Source organism: Panthera pardus, unplaced genomic scaffold (genome assembly GCF_024362965.1).
Source record: "Panthera pardus isolate Hobbes unplaced genomic scaffold, ASM2436296v1 HiC_scaffold_17, whole genome shotgun sequence".
NCBI lineage: Eukaryota > Metazoa > Chordata > Mammalia > Carnivora > Felidae > Panthera > Panthera pardus.
In genome coordinates this window covers 27671792-27695164 of record NW_026526732.1, presented here as the reverse complement: position 1 = coordinate 27695164, position 23373 = coordinate 27671792, and the positions used below count along the sequence as shown (strand labels likewise).

The following is a 23373-nucleotide window of genomic DNA, read 5'->3' as shown; positions in this document are numbered from 1 at the left end:
CCTCACCAGACACCTGGACCTTTCAGGGATTTCAGTTGGTGAAATTGAGTTCAACAAATATTTATTGAGTATCTACTTATGTGCCGGACACAGTACAAGACCCTTAGAATACACTAATGCACGAAACCAATCCAAATCCACAAATCCCTGTCCTTGTGGAGAAGGAGACAAACAATAGGCAATAAGTATAACAAGTAAAGTGATAGTATGTTTGACAGTGATAAGTGCTGTGGGAAAAAGGAAAAGAAGTACAAGGTAAGGAGGTAGAAGATGGGGGAGTAGGAGCTGGGGGACAGGTTCTCTATCATGTAAGCCGGTATGAGTTGGTTTTTCTGTTACTTGCTGTCTACTACTTGCAAATAAAACTACAACACTTTAGAACATTTTGAATATTTGTAACACCTCCACACCATCCAAATACACATCCAGAAGCAGAAATTATAATAGACTAAAATACACACATACAGAGACGCCGCAGACCCGGGACGCGGAGCAGCTCGGAGGCGGTGAATAATAGCTCTTCAAGTCTGCAATAAAAGATGGCCTCCAATAAAACTACATTGCAAAAAATGGGAAAGAAACAGAATGGAAAGAGTAAAAAAGTAGAAGAGGCAGAGCCTGAAGAATTTGTGGTGGAAAAAGTACTGGACCGACGTGTAGTGAATGGGAAGGTGGAGTATTTCCTGAAGTGGAAGGGATTTACAGATGCTGACAATACTTGGGAACCTGAAGAAAATTTAGATTGTCCAGAGTTAATTGAAGCGTTTCTTAATTCTCAAAAAGCTGGTAAAGAAAAAGATGGCACAAAAAGAAAATCTTTATCTGACAGTGAATCTGATGATAGCAAATCCAAGAAGAAAAGAGATGCTGCTGATAAACCAAGAGGCTTTGCCAGAGGTCTTGATCCTGAACGAATAATTGGTGCCACAGACAGCAGTGGAGAATTAATGTTTCTCATGAAATGGAAAGATTCAGATGAGGCAGACTTGGTGCTGGCAAAAGAGGCAAATATGAAGTGTCCTCAGATTGTAATTGCTTTTTATGAAGAGAGACTAACTTGGCATTCTTGTCCGGAAGATGAAGCTCAATAATTGTTTGTGTTGCTTTTTATATATATTTATATATATATATAAAATCTGGGTCTTGGTTTTTTGGTTTATTAGTGTGAAAAAATAACATTCTAATGAAAATCAAGTTTGATATGTTTGTTTTGAAGTAGTATTGGGGGAGTTGTTGGGGTTTTTTGCATCTATAGCACTGGTTACTTTGAACAAATAAAAGCTTTCTGTAGTTGCTTCCTTTATCAAAGAAGAATATTTGAGACCATGGTATATTATTCCCCTGCTTTAGAGAACACCTTTTCTAAATGTTGGGGGAAATCTTCATAGTTGTTCTTCAATCAGAATTTGTGTTTAACTCCTATATGCCTAAGGACCATTCTGGGTTTTTTGTTTATTTGGGGTTTTTTTTGTGTATATACTTAAAATACATACGTAAATCGTTTTCTTTTCTTTTTTTTTAACATTCCCCAAAATAAAAACAGCATTTTATAACCATGGATAAGCCCACGTTTCTGGGATGCCATCATTTTTAGCAACCTAAGAAATCACTTAAATTGAAAGTTTTCCTGAAGCCTTAACCTTTCAAATTTTGTAATTAATTGGGCTTACATATAACGTAAGCAATTTAAATTGGACAATTTGAAAGCAGCCGTAACAGAATCCATGTCTGCAGTCACACAAATGCAAGTTTGTTTGCAAGATTCCTGAAAGGAAAATTTTATCACTACCAATAACCTCCCCACCCAAATGAAAAAAACCAGTCAAGTCCTGGTATGTTTTATTAGGTAAGCAAAACTTAGTGGACATTTAAAGGTTCCTTCTGGTGAACCATTCCCTTTGAAGAAGTTGAAATCCCTGTGCTGCGCTGACTAAAAGGTCATGATTCATGGAATGTTTAAAACTTGTTCATGGAAACCTGATCATAATCAGATGGTTAGAGATGTTGGCAATTTAGCACCTGCTGGAATAAATGGGGGGACAGACCTCTGTAATCTAAATTGTTGACCTGCATGTTTTTTCTTTACCCCAACTCATTCCTTACATGTAGGCTCAATCTTCTCAGTATTTGAGTTACTGGTTCAGCAGAAACCAGGAAAAACAATAACTTTGTAGTCAGAATGTTATCCAACTGTATATTATTTACTTTATTGTAAATACTGGTAAACAGTGGTCAATAAATAGTTTTATATTCCAAAAAAAAAAAATAAAATAAAATAAAATAAAATACACACATACATAAATATATAAATAAATAACAAAGAAAAGGAATGTCAATTTGATTTGCCTAAGGAGGAAAAAAATGTTGCATTTGAATTCAGGATAAATATTGAACTAATTTATTTTAAAACACAGACCACATTTTTGGGCAGGGTTTGAGCAGGTCTTTAAATGCTTCCATCTAAATCCCATAGCATTTTGGGGCACCGGGGTGGCTCAGTTGGTTGAGCATCCTACTTCAGCTCAGGTCATGATTTCACGGTTGGTGAGTTCGAACCTGCGTTGGACTTTGTGTGGACAGCTCAGAGCCTGGAGCCTGCATTGGATTCTGTGTCTTCCTCTCTCTCTCTCTCTGCCCCTCCCCTGCTCGTCTCTCTCTCTCAAAAATAAATATTAAAAAAACTCTTAAAAAATAAATCCTACAGCATTTTGGTATAAATTACAACACTTTCCTGAAGCAGCAAGAGTCCTTTCCTCCCATTGCCTCTTAAAATTTAAAAATAATCTCGTGTCTATTTCCAATGCTCAATTTATGGAAAATGCAGAAAATTAATATTGACAATGCTTCATAACTTGAGATGTTAAATTCTGTAACTAATTTGTCAGGGACCAACTGGCAAGAACTATGACACTGTGTAACTGAGTTGAATGCCAACAAGCAAGAAAGGTAGGAAGCAAAAAAGCAAGGAAGAAAGAATGAAAGAGAGAGAAAGAGCACATTAACTAAATATAGAGATGTCTACTCCCAACCACCTTTCTGAGTGTGTGGCTAGTGGCTTCCTGTAAAGGAAACATTTTGTCGACTCTTGTCTTAGTTAGTTAAGACTGGCATTCCCCCCTTTGTACAAATGCACGGTGTTGTGTAAAAGAAGAAACCATCACCATAGAGACTCAGGTCTCTAAATACTAGGATACTAGGCTGCAGATATTCTGTCCTTGTCAGAGTATTTACTTTTTAAGTGAGCATCTGTTCAGAAGCTGTGTGTTTTTAGATCTAATGCCAGACAAACCAAAGAAAGCTATACTCTGATAATGCTAGGAAGACATTTATTAATGTGACTAAATTAGCCTGGTAGGTTTTCATGCCAATGCATTGTTCCTTGACCAGTTTCAGATATTGAGTCCAACTTTCCCTAAATGCCTCAGAGTCGAGCCTCAGTGAGTCTGCTCCCAGTAGGCAGACAAGAGAGAATGGCAGAGCCCAGGAGAGAACAAATGCAGGAGAAGGTTACCCTGCGCCTCAAAGTCTCTCTCTGAGTCCTAGCAGGGTGAAGAAGAACCCGACTCACTACAGGAAGATACACTGAAGTGAAATAAAATTGGTGGTTTTTTTTAAGTTTACTTAATTATTTTTGAGAGAGAGAGAGAGGAAGAGAGCACACAGGAAGGACAGAGAGAGAGAGAGAGAGAGGAAGAGAGCACACAGGAGGAACAGAGAGAGAGAGAGAGAGAGGAGGGAAAGAGTATTCCAAGCAGACTCTACACTGTCAGAGCAGAACCCGATGCGGGGTTCGAACCCACAAACCTTGAAATCACGGCCTGAGCTGAAACCAAGAGTCAAACACTCAAGCGACTGAGCCACCCAGTCACCCCTAAGTAAAATTGTTTTTAAATTAGTGACAAGAGATACCTTAACTCATTAGGAAAGAAAAGGTTATCTAACAAATCATGTTGGGACCATTGGTGAGTCCTTTTGGTAAAAGAAGATCCTTCCCACCTCCCCATTAAATTCTCAATGGTGAAACACATGCACATAAATGCACACCCACAAGTACTTACACACACAGGCAAAGGAATCTAACTACATACAAGCGAAGAAAAAATAGCAGAATATTTATTTTATCACTAATGGTGAAGGGCACCCTAAGTCGGAGTCATGTAAGAAATCTCAAGGGAAATGATGAGAGCCCAAGCACATCAAAACACTGAACTGAAGGATATGAGATGAAAACATGAACATTTAAATACAGAGGAAGGTCTATGATGAATATAATGATTATAACCTAACATCTTTTTTTTTAAGTTTATTTATTTATTTTGAGACAGAGAGAAAGAGAGAGAGAGAGAGAGAGAGGCAGAGAGAGAATCCCAAGGAGGCTCTGCAGTTGTCAGTGCAGAGCCCGACAAGGGACTCCAACTCACGGAACCGTGAGATCATGACCTGAGCCGAAACCAAGAGTCGGACGCTTAACCGACTGAGCCACACAGGCACCCCATAACCTAACCTCTTTAAAACATAAAGAGCTTTGGAGCACCTGGGCAGCCCAGTCAGTTAAGCATCCCACTTCAGTTCAGGTCTTGATCTCACGGTCTGTGAGTACAAGCCCCGCATTGGGCTCTGTGCTGACAGCTCAGAGCCTGGAGCCTGCTTCAGATTCTATGTCTCCCCCTTTCTCTGCTCCTCCTCTGCTCACGCTCTCTCTCGCTCTCTCTCTCTATCAAAAATAAATAAACATTAAAAAATTTAAAAAAAAACCTTAAAGAGCTTATAAAAATTGGTTAGAAAAACATGAAAATTTCAGAATAAGAATGGGCAAAAGACACCAGATAATTCACAATAGAGCAGATAAAAATGAATTTTAAAATAGATGAAAAATATCCATCTCACCACTTAACCACAGCAAAATTGAGGCAAACAGAAGGAAAAATTTTTTACTATCAAGTTAGCAAAAATACTTTCTTTTCCTAATAGTGCTGATAAGAGTACAATGCAACAGGAAATCTCATTCACTGCTGGCAGGAGTGTAAAACTTTCTGGAAAGCAATCTGTTGTTTCTCAAGAGGCCTCAAAGATGTTTATATCCTTTGACCTACTAATCCTACTTCCAAGAATTTATCGTCAGTAATTTAAAATTTCCAAAAACATGGACAAATAATCATGCATAATATCTGCTCATTTCAGCATTGCTTATAAAAACGGGATGTGTCCTAAATGTCCACTACTCATTTCAATATCTCATTGAGTATCTACTATGTGTGAAAAACTGAGCTAGAATAGAAGTCAAATACGACACAGACCTGATCCTTACCCTTGCAGAACTTTCAGTTCGGGAGAAGATAAGCAGTTAAGCAAGCAATTGTGACATTTGCTACAGAAACCAAGGGCAGAGGGAACCTGATCAAAGGAAGTGATGTTTAAACCGAAATGGGAAAACATTAATCAGAAGGGAAGAGTGTTCCAGCAAAAAGGAACAGTACATGCAAAGACCTGGAGATAAATATCGGCTGGAGAACTTGGAAGTTCAGCAGGGCTGGAGCAAGGAGCCAACTGGGGACAGGAGCCAAATGGGGAACAGCTCTGTACATTGTATTAGAACTTCGGATTTTACTCTGGGAGCAATGGTTTGATAAATTAGGCCACATCTATTACATGAAAGCACAAGCTATTAGGAGAATAGTTTCTATTTTGTTCTATCATCTGAGGAGACTCCCAAGAGTAAAAAAGGTAATTTTACTCTCTTGACTTACTCAAGGACATGGGAGTCCACAGATCCAGGCTTTGCTTTCTAACCCCACTCAGGCAATTCTCACCCTTCCCAACTCAAGTAACAGTGTCTTTGTATATCCAAGTGGCAATAAAGAGAGTCAAAGCCTCTACCTGGAAGATAAGGACCTAGCAGGCACCAAATTGGAGGGGGGAGATGTTAGGAAATGTCCAGTGTGCCCCCTCTCCCCCACCTGCTCTCCTCTTCCCTTAACTGAGGGAAGTTAAACATTAGGTACCGTGTCTTGAATTCACCAGAAAAGACATGGGAGCCTTGCTCATCAGGAGGATCACCCCCCTACTTCTGGAGGCACCACAAGGGCACAGCAGGGAGCTTGGGGCATGGCAGTCATGTTGGACGGAAGACCAGAAGAACCCCATATCTCCAGTTTTAGTTAGCGTCAGGTTCCAGGATGTGTGTGTGTGTGTGTGTGTGTGTGCGCGCGCGTATGTGTTTATATCTCCAGAAGAATGGTAGAGTCATCCCCAAACATGAATGAGATTAACCTTTCCAAAGAATCTTAGTGCAGTCAAGACAAACTTTTGACTTAGAAATTAAGAAATCTGTGATCTATGCAACATGTTTATAGGAAAAAAGAATATTTATTACAAAAAAAGATAACTGTCATATAACCAATATGTTTATTTATGAAGAGTTTGTAAAAAACAAAAACCAAGCAAAAGAAAAAGTAAATGATAATTATATAAATGGTATATTGTCAGCTTTGCTTAAAACACCCACACAAACTCAGTCAGCAAAAAGCAAGAATATGCCCTACTCTGTTAATGGAGGTTACCTCTGAGTAACATTTTTTTCCTCTGCTTTAATGTCTTTTTCAAATTGTTGGATGGGCATATTTTACTTTTGTAAATGCTTATTGTACATTGCAAAGGTTTCAGAAAGTTAACATCTTTTTTTTTTTTTTTACTTTTAGAAAGAGAGAGCATGAGCAGGGGAGAGGGGCAGAAGGAGAGAGAATCTTTAAGTGTGCATGGAGCCCAACACAGGGCTCAATCCCATGACCCTGGGATCATGATCTGAGCCGAAATCAAGAGTTGGGATGCTCAACAGACTGAGCCACCCAGGTGCCCACAGAATGTTAGCATCTTAAGAGAAAAAGCCTAGGCTTTTTTTTTTTTTTTAAGATTTTTAAAGAGTTTTTTAAAGATTCTCTTAAGATCGAAAAAGTTCAAGGTCTCGCACATAGTAGCACTACTTAGGTAACATTCACCAGTGAAGGAGGTTAATCAACTTTATTGTAAGGGTATACACAAATTGTTAGGGCAATTAAAATGTGTTTGACCTACAAAGCGTGCACAGGTCCTGTTGATTCTGACGAATGACCTACTTGCTGTATTTAGAGTTTTCTTATTTTGGTGGTCACCTGCCAGTTACAAGTACATCGACCATTTCTTCTTTCCTTCACTCTTGACAAACAGAAGAAAAAAACTAAATCGTGTATTGTTTCAATGCTTTCAAATCTTTAGCCTTGTCACCACTTATTTTTTTAGGCTTTAGGAAAGGAGGCGTGTATTTCCCCTTACTTCCTTCTAGCAATTGCAAGACCTATGGAAGTTAATTTAAATTAATTAAGAATTTTCTATCGAATGAATCAACAGCTTTACTCCTATGGTCCTCTTAACCTGGGCTAAAGGTAAAAATGCGACAAGAAGGGGCCGGTGTTTTCTGGTTAAAATTGACAAGTGCGAGACACATGAATGCCTGTCGACAAGTTTAGAAACAGGAAACAGGCTTGCTGCACTTGCCAAAGGGCATATAAACCGAGAACGTTGTCATGTAGGAAATCAAGATCAGAGGGTGAGTGCAAAGACCCAAAACAGTCTGTGGTGACGAGCAGTGACGTGAGGTTGTGTTTATATGAACCCGAGCCCTCTCATCCCAAAGCTGGTGACTAGAGTGTTTTCTTCACCCACAACGACTCTGTTGCCAAAGGGTACTGGGCTGTGAATTGTGGAAGCATGTCTGTCACTGTTAACGTATCAAACAGAGGTCTTGATATTATCTGCAGCTGATCAGTTGATTGGGTTTTACCTACAGGAAGAGCCTGGCCTCGGGCTGCCACAGGCCAGCCACGCATGACGTGCACTAGAGTCCTTGTTACACCCCGGTGGGAGTGATGCAGGCGAAAAACACACCTCATCCCATCGGCCCTCCATGGCAACAGGGCTGCTTGGCAGGCCAGATAAGGATGGTCCATCGTCAGGAAGAGGCTTATCCCATGACAAGAGGGTGTTTTTTAAAGGCAACACATCAACAACAATGCCTCAGCAACACTGTTTGTTATTGTGGTAGATAGGGATACAAAGAGTGGGCCAGGCTGCTAGCATAGCTTGCACGTGGAACAGAAAAGGTGCCTGTCCTGGAAGAAGGGAGAGTACAGTCGTCCCCCTTGTCCACTGAGGATCCATTCCAAGATCCCCTAGTGGATGCCTGAAACCATGGAGAGGACTGAAGCCCACACATAATGATGTTTTTCCTCTACACACATACCTATGACAAAGTTTAATTTATAAATTAGGCACCAGAAGAGATTAACAACAAACACCGACAGAGGCACCTGGGTGGCTAAGCGTCCGACTTCAGTTCAGGTCATGATCTCGAGGTTCATGAGTTCAGGTCCTGCGTCGGGCTCTGTGCTGACAGCTCAGAGCCTGGAGCCTGCTTCGGATTCTGTGTCTCCTTCTCTCTCTGTCCCTCCCCTACTGGTGCCCTGTCTCTCTCTCTGTCTCTCTGTCTCTCTCTCAAAAATGAAACATTAAAAAATTTTTTAAAAACCACCAACAGTTAAATAGCAATTATGACATACTATCATAAAATTTATGTAAATGTGGTCTCTCTCTCTCTCTCAAAATATTGTATGGTACTCACCCTTCTTCCTCACTGATGATGTGAGATGATAAAATGCCTGTATGACGAGATGAAATGAGGTGAATGATGTGGGCACGGTGACATCGTATTGACTAGTAGAGACCTTCTGATCATACGTCAGGAGGATCATCTGTTTCCAGACCACAGTTGACTGCAGGCACCTGAAACCCTGGAAAGCGAACCTCGGATAAGGAGGAACTCAGATATAAATGTTCTCTGTTTCCTGGGGGGGGGAGCAGATAAACATATGCTGAGTCGGAGCCTCTATTCATCCAGAAGCTATTTATTAAATGAACAGAACATCTTCCTCCTGAACAGCTCAACACCTGGTAGAGAGAACTTCAAATCTGTGCCATTTGGGCTTGTGAGTTGTAAGTAGAAGAAATCAAGGAAGTAACAGAAACTCAGTGAGAGAGGAAGGAAATCATGGCACTGCGAATCCAGGCAAGGTGGGACCCCGCCCATCTGGACTCCCACGGCTTTCTTTTGGACGTTACCAGAGGCTGTTTGCGATCTTGTTGGCTTGTTTGCTTAGGTGTCTATTGAGGGCAGGATCACAGTCTCCTTTTCATTTTGGTATCCATAGTACCTGGCATAGAAGAGAAGCTCGATCAATATTTACTAGTTGCTGGTGGTGACGGTGACACCGCTCCTCCACCGCTGGTGGAGGAACCAGAATGGGCAGAAGTATACAGCTCACTGATGAGACATTCTCTTTCCTAGGCCTTAGGCGGTTGTGGAGGTCCCTGGGATGTTCCAGTCCAGATCCCGGAGGAGGCCCTCTAGCGAGTCTAGTCAAGAGTGGGACCTCTCGTGGTGTCCTCCCCAAGAGAGGCAGGAGAGCCTGTTGAGAACATGGGCTTTGACGCCAGATCACCCAGATTAGAATCCTGGCTTTACTCCAAGCTGTGTGAATGTTGGCAACGTGGTTCCCTTCCCTGTGCCTCTGTGAGGATGAAATGAGTTCATTACATTGGTGCCTAGTACCCCAGAAAAACTCTCTAAAGTTTAATTACCACTATTTCCAGTACTGCTGCCCCATTTAGGGAGAAGGAAAGTCCAGGTGATGAGAGTTCTTTGCCTCAGATTTTGAGTTTCACATTTTTTTTTTATTTTTTTATTTTTTTTTCAACGTTTTTTATTTATTTTTGGGACAGAGAGAGACAGAGCATGAACGGGGGAGGGGCAGAGAGAGAGGGAGACACAGAATCGGAAACAGGCTCCAGGCTCCGAGCCATCAGCCCAGAGCCTGACGCGGGGCTCGAACTCACGGACCGCGAGATCATGACCTGGCTGAAGTCGGACGCTTAACTGACTGTGCCACCCAGGCGCCCCTTGAGTTTCACATTTAACTTTGCCCTCTTATTCCCTAGGAGCCCCTGCCCGGTTGGAAGATGAATCAGGTGGCTGAACTTTCACTTTAAAGCTATTATTTAGACCACTGCCAGTCTCGAAGAGTGCTTCTCATTTCCTCACTTAACTTCCCCAAATGTATAGTTAAGCCACTTGATAAGAAAAGATAAATGGTCCAAACCTGACACCGAAAGATAAATGGTGCCTGCATATGGGGCGTTTAGGTTGCCCTTGAATTATTATGATTTCATTTCCAGGTGTGAAAGCACCTTGCCAGGTGCTACAGTCGGGACTATGAAGAGTTGATAATAAAGGCTGAGAAGACCTAAAGGCAAGTTAGGGAAATAACATCAATATTAGGTAATTAAAGTTAATATACTTACCTAACCAGAGAGTGGTCAGGTTGTTCCCCCAGCACGCACCTGCACACACACACACATACACACACACTGTGAGCCCACAGAAAACTCAAGTGAATATGGGGATTTTGATAAGGTTCTTTTTTTAATGTTAATCAATTTATTTAAAGAGACCCAGAGAGAGAGAGAGAGAGAGAGAGAGAGCGCAGTGTGAGCAGGAGGCGACAGAGGCAAAGGGAGAGAGAGGATCCCAAGCAGGCTCTACACTGTCAGCACAGAGCCCAGCACGGGGTTCGAACCCATGACCCATAAGATCACGACCTGTCAGCACAGACCCCAACACGGGGGTCCCATCTCAGGAACCATGAGATCATAACCAGAGGTGAGCCGCCCAGGTGCCCCAGTCAGGTCGCTCTTGAAGCCAATGATATAAGGTAATCCATAACTACAAACCAGCAGCAAAATATTGCCTGGGGCACTCTGCTTTATCCAGACCACCTTGAGCAGATTCTGTTAGAACAGAAAAAACAAAAAACAAAACAAAAAAAAAAAAAACAAAACAAACAAACAAACAAAAAAAACAGGAAGAGGGAGAGAGAACCATTGAAATGGTGTCCAGGTAACTATATCCAAAATGTCGAAAATTTCCATTAAGAATTGTAAGTCATTACAACAGGTGACTTTCTTATCTAGGATTGTATTCCCATTGCATGGCTCCAGTATAATAAAGTAAGAGGAACCAGTTACCTTGTCTTTTAGCTGTAAATATGCTGTTGTGTGCGTGTTTATTTTTATATATGTATATACATATATATTTAAAGTGCAGCTCTAAAAATCATTTGAAAGTCACAAAACTATAAATAAAAGGAAGCAAAGATCTGTTACGTAATTTATCAAGAACAGGGATTCATTCAACTAAAAATTATTTCTTTTTCCTTGGTGCTTTTCAAAGACAACAACTCTAGGTCTGCCATCAGGAATGGTTTGCATTATAACAGCCAGGAAGCACCCCCACCCCCCTCCACCCGCTCCCTGCCCTGCTTTAATAAACTCTGTTTATCTTAGAGCAGTTTTAGATTTACAGAACTATTGTAATTAGCACAGTAATATTATAGAGAATTCCCATCTACACCACACCCAGGTTTCCCTATTGTTATCCTATTAGGTAAGTATGGTACATGTGTCACAGCCAATGAACCAATATGGATACATTCTTTTCTCAGTTGTTCCCCAGTGTCTTTCTTCTGTACCAGGATCCCACCCAAGATAACCACACTGCATTTCGTATCCACGTCCACTTATGCTTCTTTTGGCTATGACAGGTTCTCAAGCTTTCCTTGTTTCTGATGACCTTCACAATTTGGAGGATTACTGCTCAGATGTGTCCTTGAATGTCCCTCAGTGGGGGGTATTTGATGTTTCTTTCTTGATCAGACTAGGTGAGCGTACTTTTGCAAGAGTGCACACTGCAAATGGTCTTGCGCTGTCAGGAGGGTTTTTTTAATTTTTTTTAATGTTTATTTAAAGAGAAACAGAGTGGGGCGCCTGGGTGGCTCAGTCGGTTGAGCGCCGACTTCGGCTCAGGTCACGATCTCGTGGTCTGTGAGTTCGAGCCCCGCGTCGGGCCCCTGTGCTGACAGCTCAGAGCCCGGAGCCCGGAGCCTGTTTCAGATTCTGTGTCTCCCTCTCTCTCTCTGACCCTCCCCCATTCATGCTCTATCTCTCTCTGTCTCAAAAATAAATGTAAAAATAAAAAAAAAAAATTAAAGAGAAACAGAGCATGAGCAGGGGAGGGGCAGAGAGAAAGAAGGAGACACAGAATCAGAAGCAGGCTCCAGGCTCTGAGCTGTCAGCCCAGACCCCTACCTACGTGGGGCTCGAACCCATGAACCGCAAGATCATGACCTGAGCCAATGTCGAATGCTTCACCGACTGAGCCACCCAGCTGCCCCAAGAGGTTCTTTTTAATGTCTAAAGTAAAACCTTTTGTATAATAATAATAATAATAATAATAAATTCAAAGTAAAAATAAATAACCTTTTGTTAGAACAATGGCTGCCAAAGTGTGGTCCCTGATCAGCAATTATCAGCGTCACCTGGAACTTGTTAAAAATGCAAATTTTGGTCCTGGTGGTCACAGACCCACTGAATCAGAAACTCTGGGGGTGGGGCTCAGCAATCTGTGTTTCAACAAGTCTTCCAGGAGATTCTGATGCACCTGAAGTTTCAGAACCACTGTGTCTGAGGTTGTCTAACATGTTTGGCCTCAATGTATACAGAACGTTTCTCACTGGTCACCTTTTAACCATTGGCTGTCAGCCTTGCTGTGCTATATAAATACCTAGGACCAAACACCAGCCCCAGAGACTCTGATTTAATTGGTTTGGGGAGGGGTCAGTTATTAAAATGCTCCCAGGTCATTCTAAGCCTGGACAGGGTTGAGGGCTCCTGCCTCTGGCCCCTACCTGAGACAAGCCCTCCCTCTTTTACTCACACTTTCCACGCCTCTCACACTCCCCTTCCTCCCACCTCAGACTTCGGAAGAAGGCATCAATCGGTAGCCTGCTTTCTTAGAAAACATCAAACGGGATTTAATACTATAGAATTTCAGAGTCGTAATAGCCATAAAGGTCAACTAGCTCAGTGGTTTTAAAACCTTTTCTTCTTTTTTTTCAGCAGATCCCCTTCAAAGGAAATCTTCGTGGGAAAGCCCAGTGTAGAAAAAGAGAAAAAGCAGAGCGGCTCTGATGGAAGGGTGAGGGGCTTGGCGGTGCTTCCGGTCGCCCTGGCACAGCTGGGCCATCACTGACCTTGTTCGACATTCCCAGTCCATGGCTGCCCACCTTCTCCTTTGTCAGCTCCCCTGGTCAAAGCTTGTTTACTGCTAAGCCACTTTGATTTTCAGGACTGCTCAAAGCCTTCATTCTTCTTGCCTTTGAGCCGAAACCTGTCTCCTGACATGAGGTCTTTTCGTGGCAGTAGAGAGGACACCAACAGCCTTTCCCCTCTGAAACCTCTTCTCATTTCATGCTCAGACCTGCTGCCCTGTGAACAGGGGGTTTCAGCTTGACTGTGCGTTAGCATTTTAAAACTTCTGACGTCCAAACTGCCTTCCAGATCAGTAATTCAGTATCTCCTTGGGTGTGACTGGGGAGGGGGACTTTTTGCACGGTCACAGGCAGAGTCAGGGGGCAGAGAGCAAGCTGAGAGCGAGCCAGAGCCTCCCTCTCCTGCCCAGGCGAACAAACATGGGTCTCTTCCACCTGCTTCCGAGCTGACATCGTGTTGGACCTTCCCACCGCCTTCTCTGCTTTCTTTGCAGAATGCTCCACTGCCCAGATCCCGACACGAGTCCCAACAACGCAATTTAGACGAGCTGGTTTTGTAGACCGGATGCAAAAACTGCAAGCTCGAGGTGGTAGAACACCGTCTTCTTCCTTTCCTCCAGTAATTAAAATAAAAGGTAGCTATTATTTCCTAAGTCAACCATGTAAGCACCTCCCCACCTGTTTCCCCTTCCCCTGTCTAGGAAAGACCATACAAGCCCTCCTCGCCTTCTCTGGATGGATTTGGCTTTTGTCAAAGGGAGCAGCCTTTACCTTCACAGCTAGTGTCTTTGCCCTGCCCTGGTTGTACGACGGGGTGGCTGGTATGATGGTTTTTGATGAAAGACCCAAGCAACTCCACCCAAATGGCCCAGTTCTTTGGTGAGGATTCCTCTCTCCTCCTCTACCCCCTCCACCTGTTAGTCAGCAAACAATTGAGCTGCGCAAAACACAGGCTGCCTGGGTTGTCAAGTTCACCCGTCTCCCAGGGGCTCCTCCCGAATCTTCTTAACTGGTATTTCCTGAATGGAGTTAAGATCATACAGGCCAGGAGCCAAGTAGTTCTGCGGGACAGGGTGGGGTGGAAAGCTTCGGTGAAGCTTTGAAGTATCTCGGCTACTCAAGAGCCAATGATAATTACTCGTCTCCATCAGGCTGAAGAACACATTTCGGTTATTTCTATTTCCTTTCATTAGCTTGCCCCCTTCTTGATCAGAGGACTCCTAGCCATGAAGTCCAAGGGAACACCAGAGGGATAATGTCGGCAGAGATTCTAAGACCAGGTAAACTCCACCAGCTGCTCTGGGCTGCAGAGCATGGCTGAGGCAAACACAGTGATTGTACTGAGTTTCACCTTGAACTCACGTAGTCCGCCTTCAGTGGGAGCCTCAATCCCCCCTTATAATTATGTTATGTTTTCTTACTTAGCTTGCCCCTCTAGGCTCCACAACGGTGTCTCAGAAACTTCTTCCAGAGCACCAGCTATCTCATCTCTACCATGGGGATAATCACAGCATCTGCCTGGACAGGTTGCTTTGAGTATTAAATAAAATAATGGGCATAAGGTTATAAACACATGGTAGGTATCATATGCACCTAATAAATACTATTATTATTATTATGTGGATGTGATATATTACACATGCTATTATTATGTAACAAATAAAAACAAAATAACAAAATAATAACTCTTATTTTCTAGCCATCTCAGAGTCAGAAATTTAATGCCAATTATATGCACTATTGTGACAAGCACTGGAATTTTTAAAAAATTAGTAAGACATAGCCTTTGTCACAGGGCAAAAGAGGTACGGAATGCTTTAACGTTGCCACAGCACTTTGACAAATACCCTCTGAAGATCCCAGCTCCCACCCTGCCTCTCATTTTCCCTCATCTCATGGCCTTTCCTTCCTTATTAAGATCAGGGCAAGTCAATGGAAGCCCTTCCGTATCCCTTTTAACTCAATATTTCTTATCTTCAAGGTTCTTGTTTCCCTGTCCTCTTGTCACAGAAGACTATGGCCGCTCCACTCCGCGGCCCCGACCATCCCCTCCTTCCTGTGGCGTCCTGGAGAGCATTCCCCTCAGCCTCTGCTGTAAGCTCTGAGCTTACACAGGTTTAAAACTGAGTCCTTGGTCTTGGGGCACCTGGGTGGCTTGGTCAGTTAAGCGTCTCACTTCGGCTTAGGTCATGATCTCACGGTCCATGAGTTCGAGCCCCACGTCGGGCTCCGTGCTGACCGCTCAGAGCCTAGAGCCTGTTTCAGATTCTGTGTCTCCCTCTCTCTCTGCCCCTCCCCTGTTCATGCTCTGTCTCTCTCTGTCTCAAAAATAAATAAACGTTAAAAAAATTTTTTTTGTTTTTAAAAACTGAGTCCTTGGTCTTGAAGACATGAGAACACAGTTGAGGTGACAGGATAAAAAAAAAAAGAAGAAGAAGACCCCCCCCTGCCAAAAAAAAAAACCCAAAAAACCAAAACCTACAAGATGGCTCATAACAAGTGCCATGAGTCATTCAGGGGAAAAAAAAAATGCCACAACCTTCAGCAGAAGAGAACCATTGAGTGCCAGTTGAAAAATACTCTTTTCCCAGTAGGAATAAAGTTAATTCCAAAAACCTTTGCAATCACACTATTATTATTTATCCTATTAATAACGGTCTAATATGTTACAGGTTTTATAATTTCACAAAAATTGTTTCCTTGAAGCTACTCAACTCAGTGATGAAGGTTAAGGAATGTTTTGCCCATTTTACAAATGAGGAAACTGAAGCTAAGAGAGGGGGGCAGGTAGGAGAATTCCCAAGGAGGCAGCTAGCAAACGTTGGAGTCAGGACTTCAAGGATGGGTCTCGGGAGTCCCCTCCCTGCTTTTTCTGCTAGGACTTGAACATTCGTTAACTTACTACGCGCCACCATCATGGTGGGAACTTCGCGTGATGGTTTCTTACCTACCCTTTACAACCTGGGAGGTAGGTCTTACGACTTGCAGTTTGCAGATGAGGATGACCTCACCAGGAGGCGCTGGCAAGGGAGCGAGCCTGTAAAGTAACTTGCCCAAATCCCACCGTCAGGAAGCTACAGGTTTGGCACAGAAATCCGGGCTCACAAAACCGGAATGCCACATTCCTCACATGTTAAGGACTTTTGCTCGTGAGAGCAAAAGATAATACAAAAAAAAAAAAGCAAAAGCAGCTAAAACTGGACACAACCATGGTTGAGTAACTTGTCCATGCCGAGACTGAGCCACAGGGCAGAATGGAGAGGAGAAGGCTCTCCTAGGTAATGGTAAATGGTAAATACCCAGCTATGTTTATGAACATTATTTTTTTTATTTTTTTAAGTAGGCCTCACACCCAGTGCAGAGTCCGACACATTTGAACTCATGACCCTGAGACCAAGACCTGAGCTGAGGTCAAGTCAGACGCTTAGCCAACTGAGCCACCCAGGTGCCCCCTAGTTATTTTTGAAAGGAAAATGATTTAATTTGGTCATCCTTTGGTTTTCATTGCTCTCTCTGAGAACATGAGATCCCCTTTCGGGAGCTCGTCAGTGGCTAAGTTTTATGGCAGTGATCTGTATGTCCATTCAGACCTATTGCTTACCTGGATAGCCTCTAGCAAACGATTTGATGGCTTATGTTTCTCAAATAAATTCAATTCTTTGTATTACATTGGGCACACAGACATATTTTTAAAGTACCTTAATTTTTTTTTTTTTTGAAAGAGAGAGTGAGCAGGGGAGGAGCAGAGAGAGGGGGAGAGGGAGAGCTTGTGTAAGCAGGCTTCATGCTCGAGTCCGACACGGGCTCGATCCCACAACCCTGGGATCATGACCTGCACCAAAATCAAGAGTCAGATACTTAACCGACTAAGCCACCCAGGTGCCCCATAAAGTACCTTAATTAACTTGAAGCTTCGGATGTTAGCAAAAATCTGCTTCAAAGAAAAACATCAAGGAAGACATTAGGAACAAATTTAAAGAATATGTGTCCTAACAGAATATATAAAAATAACATTACCTAATATAGTGTAAGAAAGTTTATGGCAGAGACTTGACGTGACAGCCTCTTTGGAGTTTTCAATTTGGAAATATTTCAGTGGGTTGGATCTCGAAATTCGAAAGCGTGACTGAATAATTTTCTACTAGGTATAGTGTACTTTTATGAGGATTTTGTCCTTTTTTTCTCCTTTTTGTGTTCAGAGTGACTTGGTTGACGACGGTGACTCAGATGATAGACTCACTAGTTGTGGTTTGAAGGGCATCACTCCAGAATTCTAATCTCTTTTGTCATGGACCATCCCTGGGGATTCCAAAGTGCCCTAAAGGAACTCCCCTTCCTCAATAACCACGGCTCCCAACAAGAAGCCAGCAACTTCTGAGAGTGAAAATGGGACATTTTAGAAGCATTAACTAATAGTAAAACCAAGTCAAGAAAACTCTTTCTGAAACCTACTATTTACCTTATGAGGAAAAGATGCATGGCAGACAGACAAAAGCTTCATAAGAAGTAAACGATTAATTTTGTGAAAAGCTTATTGACCGAAGATTATTGTTGTAACTGCTTCCAGCAACGAAATATGTTAGAGAAGAAGGAAGAGAGGATAAGTTATAACCTACGTAGGACTGATTGCCCCACTTTTTCAGATCAGAGAAAGCGATCATTCCTAGGCTTTCCTGAATCAAATTCAAGTCTGATCCGCATTGCGCCATCCTGGGTTAACAGGCACTGGGGAGTAAGTAATGCAAGGTCTTTCCCTTCAAGGAGCTCACTGTCCAGTGGAGGGGCTCATATTCACAAACCTTTTAATATTTGTCATCAGAGTTATCAGGTACTGCTACCTACTAAGTGCTTTGCTCTGTCCTCAGTCTGAAAAAAGGAGAGGACCCGGGCCGTGCAAAGGCCTCACATACCACCTCACTATAGACTTCCATCTGTGGGTTTATATTTACTTTCTTTAATCTGTGCCAGAGAGAGACACATTCATTCATTAATGATACTGTAAGCACATTGCGTGCATCCCAGAAAATACGACATACTTCTATTCAACCCAGACACTTAACTCTTAAAAAGTAAGAGACTGATTGGAATCAAAGAGGAGCCGACCTAAAAATTAGAAGGGTGTGGTAGAAAAATCTCCAGAGGCCCAAAGTTAGAGTTTAATGTGAGCCAAGGATTGCCGACTGGGCCTTGGTATCGATCAATACACTGTTTGCGCAGACAGAAAGGGTATAGGGATTTGCGCAAATCGTTTTCTAAAAAGAGTATATCACACATAAAATACTTCAGCTTTCCAGATTCAAAATTCCCAAGTGGAAAAGGAATTAGGGACTTTTTCAAGGGAGTAAATGACTCAGCCTGACTATCTGACTTCGTTCAGTGAGTGTTTAAACCAAACAAACAAACAAAACACACGCATACACACACACACACACACACACACACACACACAACTAGCTCAATTACGCAGTTGGGTAATACACTCAAAACACCCACAAAGGTTTTAAATTTGTAAATTATGTCAAGTAATGGCATGTAGACTTTCACTCTGGATTCTCTCTTTCCTTTAACTCCCCCCACAGTAATAAGCAGAGTGTCATTTCCTTCCCAAACATTCATATTTGGTGATATGCCTTTCGAATGAAAGAACAGACGAATGAATGACTCACTCAGAGCTTCTATAGGCACAGATGTCCCTGGGTTGAAGAGTGTGAGGACTTGTGGATTTTTACCTTCTAAATTCCACATCAGAAAATTACAACGGGCCCCAAGTCAATGTTTTCTAAACTTGTCTGCTTATTATAAGAATCACCAGGAACCATTTGTCATAGGTGCTGATTTCCAGGCCTCTTTCCTGGAGACTCTGATTTAAGAGGACCTAAATCTCCATTGTCAACAAGTAGCTCCTGGTGATTCTTGTTATTGAGCAAGTGTAGAGAATACCGAACCAATGGATTCACACTGCTCTGTTTATAACATTCATTTGTTTGAGGGTGTTAGTTTGTTTTTGCTTTTTTATCACAGACATTCCAATGGTCCTTTTCTTAGTCCCCACTCCCGCTTCCCTACATTTTCCACTCCTGGAGTTTCATCTACTCCCTTCAAGGGCGGCCACGTAGCCCTGTCCCAATCCATATCCCTAGCCTGGATATCTAGTCCTCCCAGTTTGTAGTCATCATTGATAATACTTCATTAGAATCCCAATGGTTAGAGCAACACATATGCATTTCAAGAACTTTTAGAACCCTTTGAGAGATCAAATAGTTTTTTATCATTTAATGAACTTCAGGAAAAAATGGGGGCGGGGGGGGGGGGGGGGGGAGCCCAAAACTTGAGGAACTGAAAATGTCTGAGGCCTGAAGTCAGGAAATACACCAAAGGAACAAAGACCCAAGTCTCTTGTTCATTCTTCCTTCAGACTCACTTATAATTTATTTGCACATTCTTACTTCAAAGAAGGTCATTTTCTGCTTTGACCAAAGTTTTCAGAGAGTGGAGATGATATTCATGTATTTGTATCATAACCGGCTCGCTTACGGTCGTGTGTCACTCCCATTAATGTGGGGAGGGTATTCCCACATTAATGGATAGAAATACCTATCCATTCATTTCTCATTTAGTCAGTAATTTACAGAGTTCAAATGCCTACGCCGTGCCATGTGCTATTCTTTGAGCTGGTATACAAAGACTGGTAAGAGATATTCTTCATCCTTCACTAACTCACAATTAATTGCAAAATAGACACACAAGCAAGTAATTGTGCCACAATATGACTGTTATATTAAGGTGAGGTGTAAGGTGCTATGAGGACATAGAAAACTGTACTGTGGGTATGGGGAAGGGTCACCTTTAGAGGGGAGATGATCAATTTCTTTTGTAGTTAGCTATTGCTAAGCCTATTTTAAAATTGTATACATAATATGATAATGTTACGAAGAACTTTGTTGTATCACTTTGTGCATTAACGATTTTCTTTTTCCTACCTTCACATCCAGTCTTTATCCATATGTAAATATATATGCATATCATGTATATATAAGTAAATATATGTACACATATATATTACCCACAAGTAAATATATGTATATATTATGTATATATAACATTTCATTTGTTTGAGAGTGTTTGTTTGTTTGTTTTTGCTTTTTTATCACAAGCATTTCAATGGTCCTTTTTTTGTCCCCACTCCTGCTTCCCTACAATTTCCACTCCTGGAGTTTCATCTACTCCCTTAAAGGGTGGCCATGCAGCCCTGTCCCGATCCATATCCATATATATACATAATATGTACATATAAGAATATATAACAATATATGACATATATATGAATAATAACATATATAAGTAAAAATTCTATAAAATACATATATTAGAATATATAATTAGATATTCTATATATCTATATATATACTATATAATTCTATATAATATATAATTCTATATAGAATATAGAATATATAATTAGAAAGTCAAAATCATAGCATCTACAGCTGTGTGTTCCAAAAGTTTGCATACATTTGGCTTTTGAAACTTGAAATATGTTTTCCTATAAAAAGAAAGTTATGAAAGGTTGTTAGCTTTCCCAGGATAGTCTATTTAATACATACCACTCTTGCTATACTATGGTCACACAGTGATAGAGTACTTGTGCAGTAGTTAGAAAAAAATACTGTTTTTCTAGCAAATTTCTTTAGTAAAAAAATAAAACAAATTGATTTTGAAGTATTTTTAAAATGTATTTCAAGTGCTCATCCTGGAGGGGGGCTGATAGCTCCTAGCCAGGTAAGGAAGAGATGTCAGCCTGCTGCCAGTGGGATGGGCAATTCTGCTTCCTTTCAAAAACATTACGCATAGAAGGTAGGAGTGTTGCAGCCCAGGGCTACTAGAAGAGAGTGGGAGAACAGCGTGGTTTTTCTAATTTAGAAATGGGTACTCTCTCTGTGATGGGGGCAAAGCTGAGCAAATATGGATCGGGGTCAGCCAATGGCTAATTGGGAAAACTAGCATCCTGAAAAGGTATGCCATGTGTTTGGCAAAGTGGGGAGAGAGAAAGAAAACCAAGGGATGGGGTCCACATTCCAGATGGCTTTTTGGCACAAGAAGCTGTTTGCTCTGTCTCCTAAGACTTAGCATGTATAGGCAGAAGAAGTAGAATGACTGAATGCAAGGTGTTCCCCATAGTCTGGATCCTGGACCTTGGATCCCAGAATCTACTGGTTTTGGAAAACAGTAGCCCAGCAGCGAATTGGCTGGGCATAATCATCATTGTTGTGGGGGTTCCCAGGTGTCAGAAGAATGGTGTCCATGGACACTGAGGGGACATTAGTGTTCCTATATCAGAGTTAAGTATATCTTAAGGAACTTCAATTGTGCTCTGGGATAATTGTAAATGTGATGTTTCCAACACAGGGAATGCCTCTATATATGTGGTTTGGGTTATTTTTCTGAGCTATATAGAAGCTCAAAGCTTTAAGATTATTAAATTAAAAGGCATCTCTTTATTACAAAAATTCCCTACTATCCCAGTGCAACCATGAATCAAATATGTGTGTGTGTGTGTATGTATATAAAAGCATATATAATAATCCATTTGGCTAGCACATAGAGTACTTGAAGAATGAAGGTGGAAAGTTAGGTTGGGATTATATTGTGGATAGACATGATGGTTTAGTAGAGTAGCTTGTAAGCTGACTTGGTAAGCGATAAGAGGGACTTCAAATTAGGCTTTTGTAAAAATCATAATACTAAGTCATGAACATGGACAAAAATCCAAATAGTATTCTTTTTTATTAACCATTCATAAAGTTTTCTATACAATCACAGTTTTTTGAGCAGAGGCTTGAGGCATTTCTGAAAGATTGCTTTAGAGGCAACGTGAAGGCTGGATTCCAGAGGAAAAGGAAGGACCGAGATTAAGGGCAGAGATCTTGCAATGGGAGAACTGGCAGGACTTGGTGGCAGATTGCTGGGAGGGGCCAGGGAGCATGAGCAGAGCTGACTCCCAGGATGCAAGTCGATGTTAATGGGGGACTATGCTTTTATTGACTGAAATATGGAATTATAAAGAGGGAAGTTTATAGATTTATTTTTGAATTGTGGTAAATTTGGGGTTACCAGTAAAACCCTTATTTGGAAATATACAGGCCAACTTTCCAGACCAACAACCTACAGTTCTGAAGGAGGCTGAGGACAACAATGCAGGTTTCCAGCTCATTCACCTGGAGATCCCAGTTGAAATCTCTGGGATGAGTTGTGTGGAGTCTGAAAAGACTAGTTTCCAGTAAACAAATAAGAAATTGAGTAAAGGAAGAAGAACCAGAGAAAGAGACAAAGAAGGATGATCAGAGGTCTAGAGAAAAAACCAGTATATTAATATATTCTCCCAGACACCAATAATGAAGAGAATTTCAAGGAAGGTTTATCAAATGCCATAGAAATGCCAAGGCCACAGGGTTTGGTAATTGACAAACTTTGACAAGCTTTGAAACAAACTTTGAAATAGCAATTTCAGTAGATCCATGAACTAGAAACCAGAAGGGGTTGGAAAGGGCATAGGAAGTACAAAGTTCAAAGTGGTTTGGCAGTGAAGACAGCCATTTCATTTATTCATTCCTTTATTCATTCGTGCATTCATGCATCCAACAGATAAATAAATTGGGTCTGTGCACAAGGCACTGTGCTAGACATTTGGAACAGATCCTAGACTTCATTCTACTGAAAAATACTTATATGTATGAGTTAGAATAATAAAATAATACTATTATAATAAGTGCAAGTAAGAAAATAATTAAGTATGAGAGCAGCGTCTGGGTGGCTCAGTCAGTCGAACATCCAAGTCTTGATTTCGGCTCAGGACATGATCTCACAGTCCTGAGATTGAGCTCTGAGCTGGGCTCCGTGCTGGATGTGGGGCCTGCTTGAGATTCTTTCTCCCCCCGCCCCCCCCCCTGCTCACGCACACACACTCTCTCTCTCTTTCAAAAAAAAGAATTAAGGATGAGAGAGTGAGGTCAGTGCTGGGTGTGGGGGAGAAACTCCCATAGACAGGATGATCAGGGTAGGAGCTGAGGGAAGAGGGTTTGTTTTGTTTGAATAGGAGACGGCCCATTTGTAGGCTAGTGGGAAAAGTCAAAATAGGAAAAGAAAAAAACGTGGAAGATAGAGGAGGAATAATTTATGGAGC

The 23373-nt window shown here is 41.7% G+C and overlaps 1 protein-coding gene and 1 long non-coding RNA gene across 2 annotated transcripts; one reads left to right on the top strand and one right to left on the bottom strand.

The window, feature by feature from the left end:
* Positions 1–472: 472 nt before the first annotated feature.
* Positions 473–1744, top strand: LOC109268113 (chromobox protein homolog 3). The gene has a single exon (XM_053904441.1). It carries the CDS (start codon positions 540–542, stop codon positions 1089–1091), a length of 552 nt encoding a protein of 183 aa, XP_053760416.1. The 5' UTR covers positions 473–539; the 3' UTR covers positions 1092–1744.
* A 7430-nt stretch (positions 1745–9174) lies between these two features.
* LOC128777640 (uncharacterized) lies at positions 9175–13693 on the bottom strand. The gene is made up of 2 exons (XR_008422879.1): positions 12403–13693; positions 9175–9242 (listed from the first exon to the last, which is right to left on the bottom strand). It is a non-coding gene; the product is annotated as an uncharacterized LOC128777640 (long non-coding RNA).
* Positions 13694–23373: the final 9680 nt, after the last annotated feature.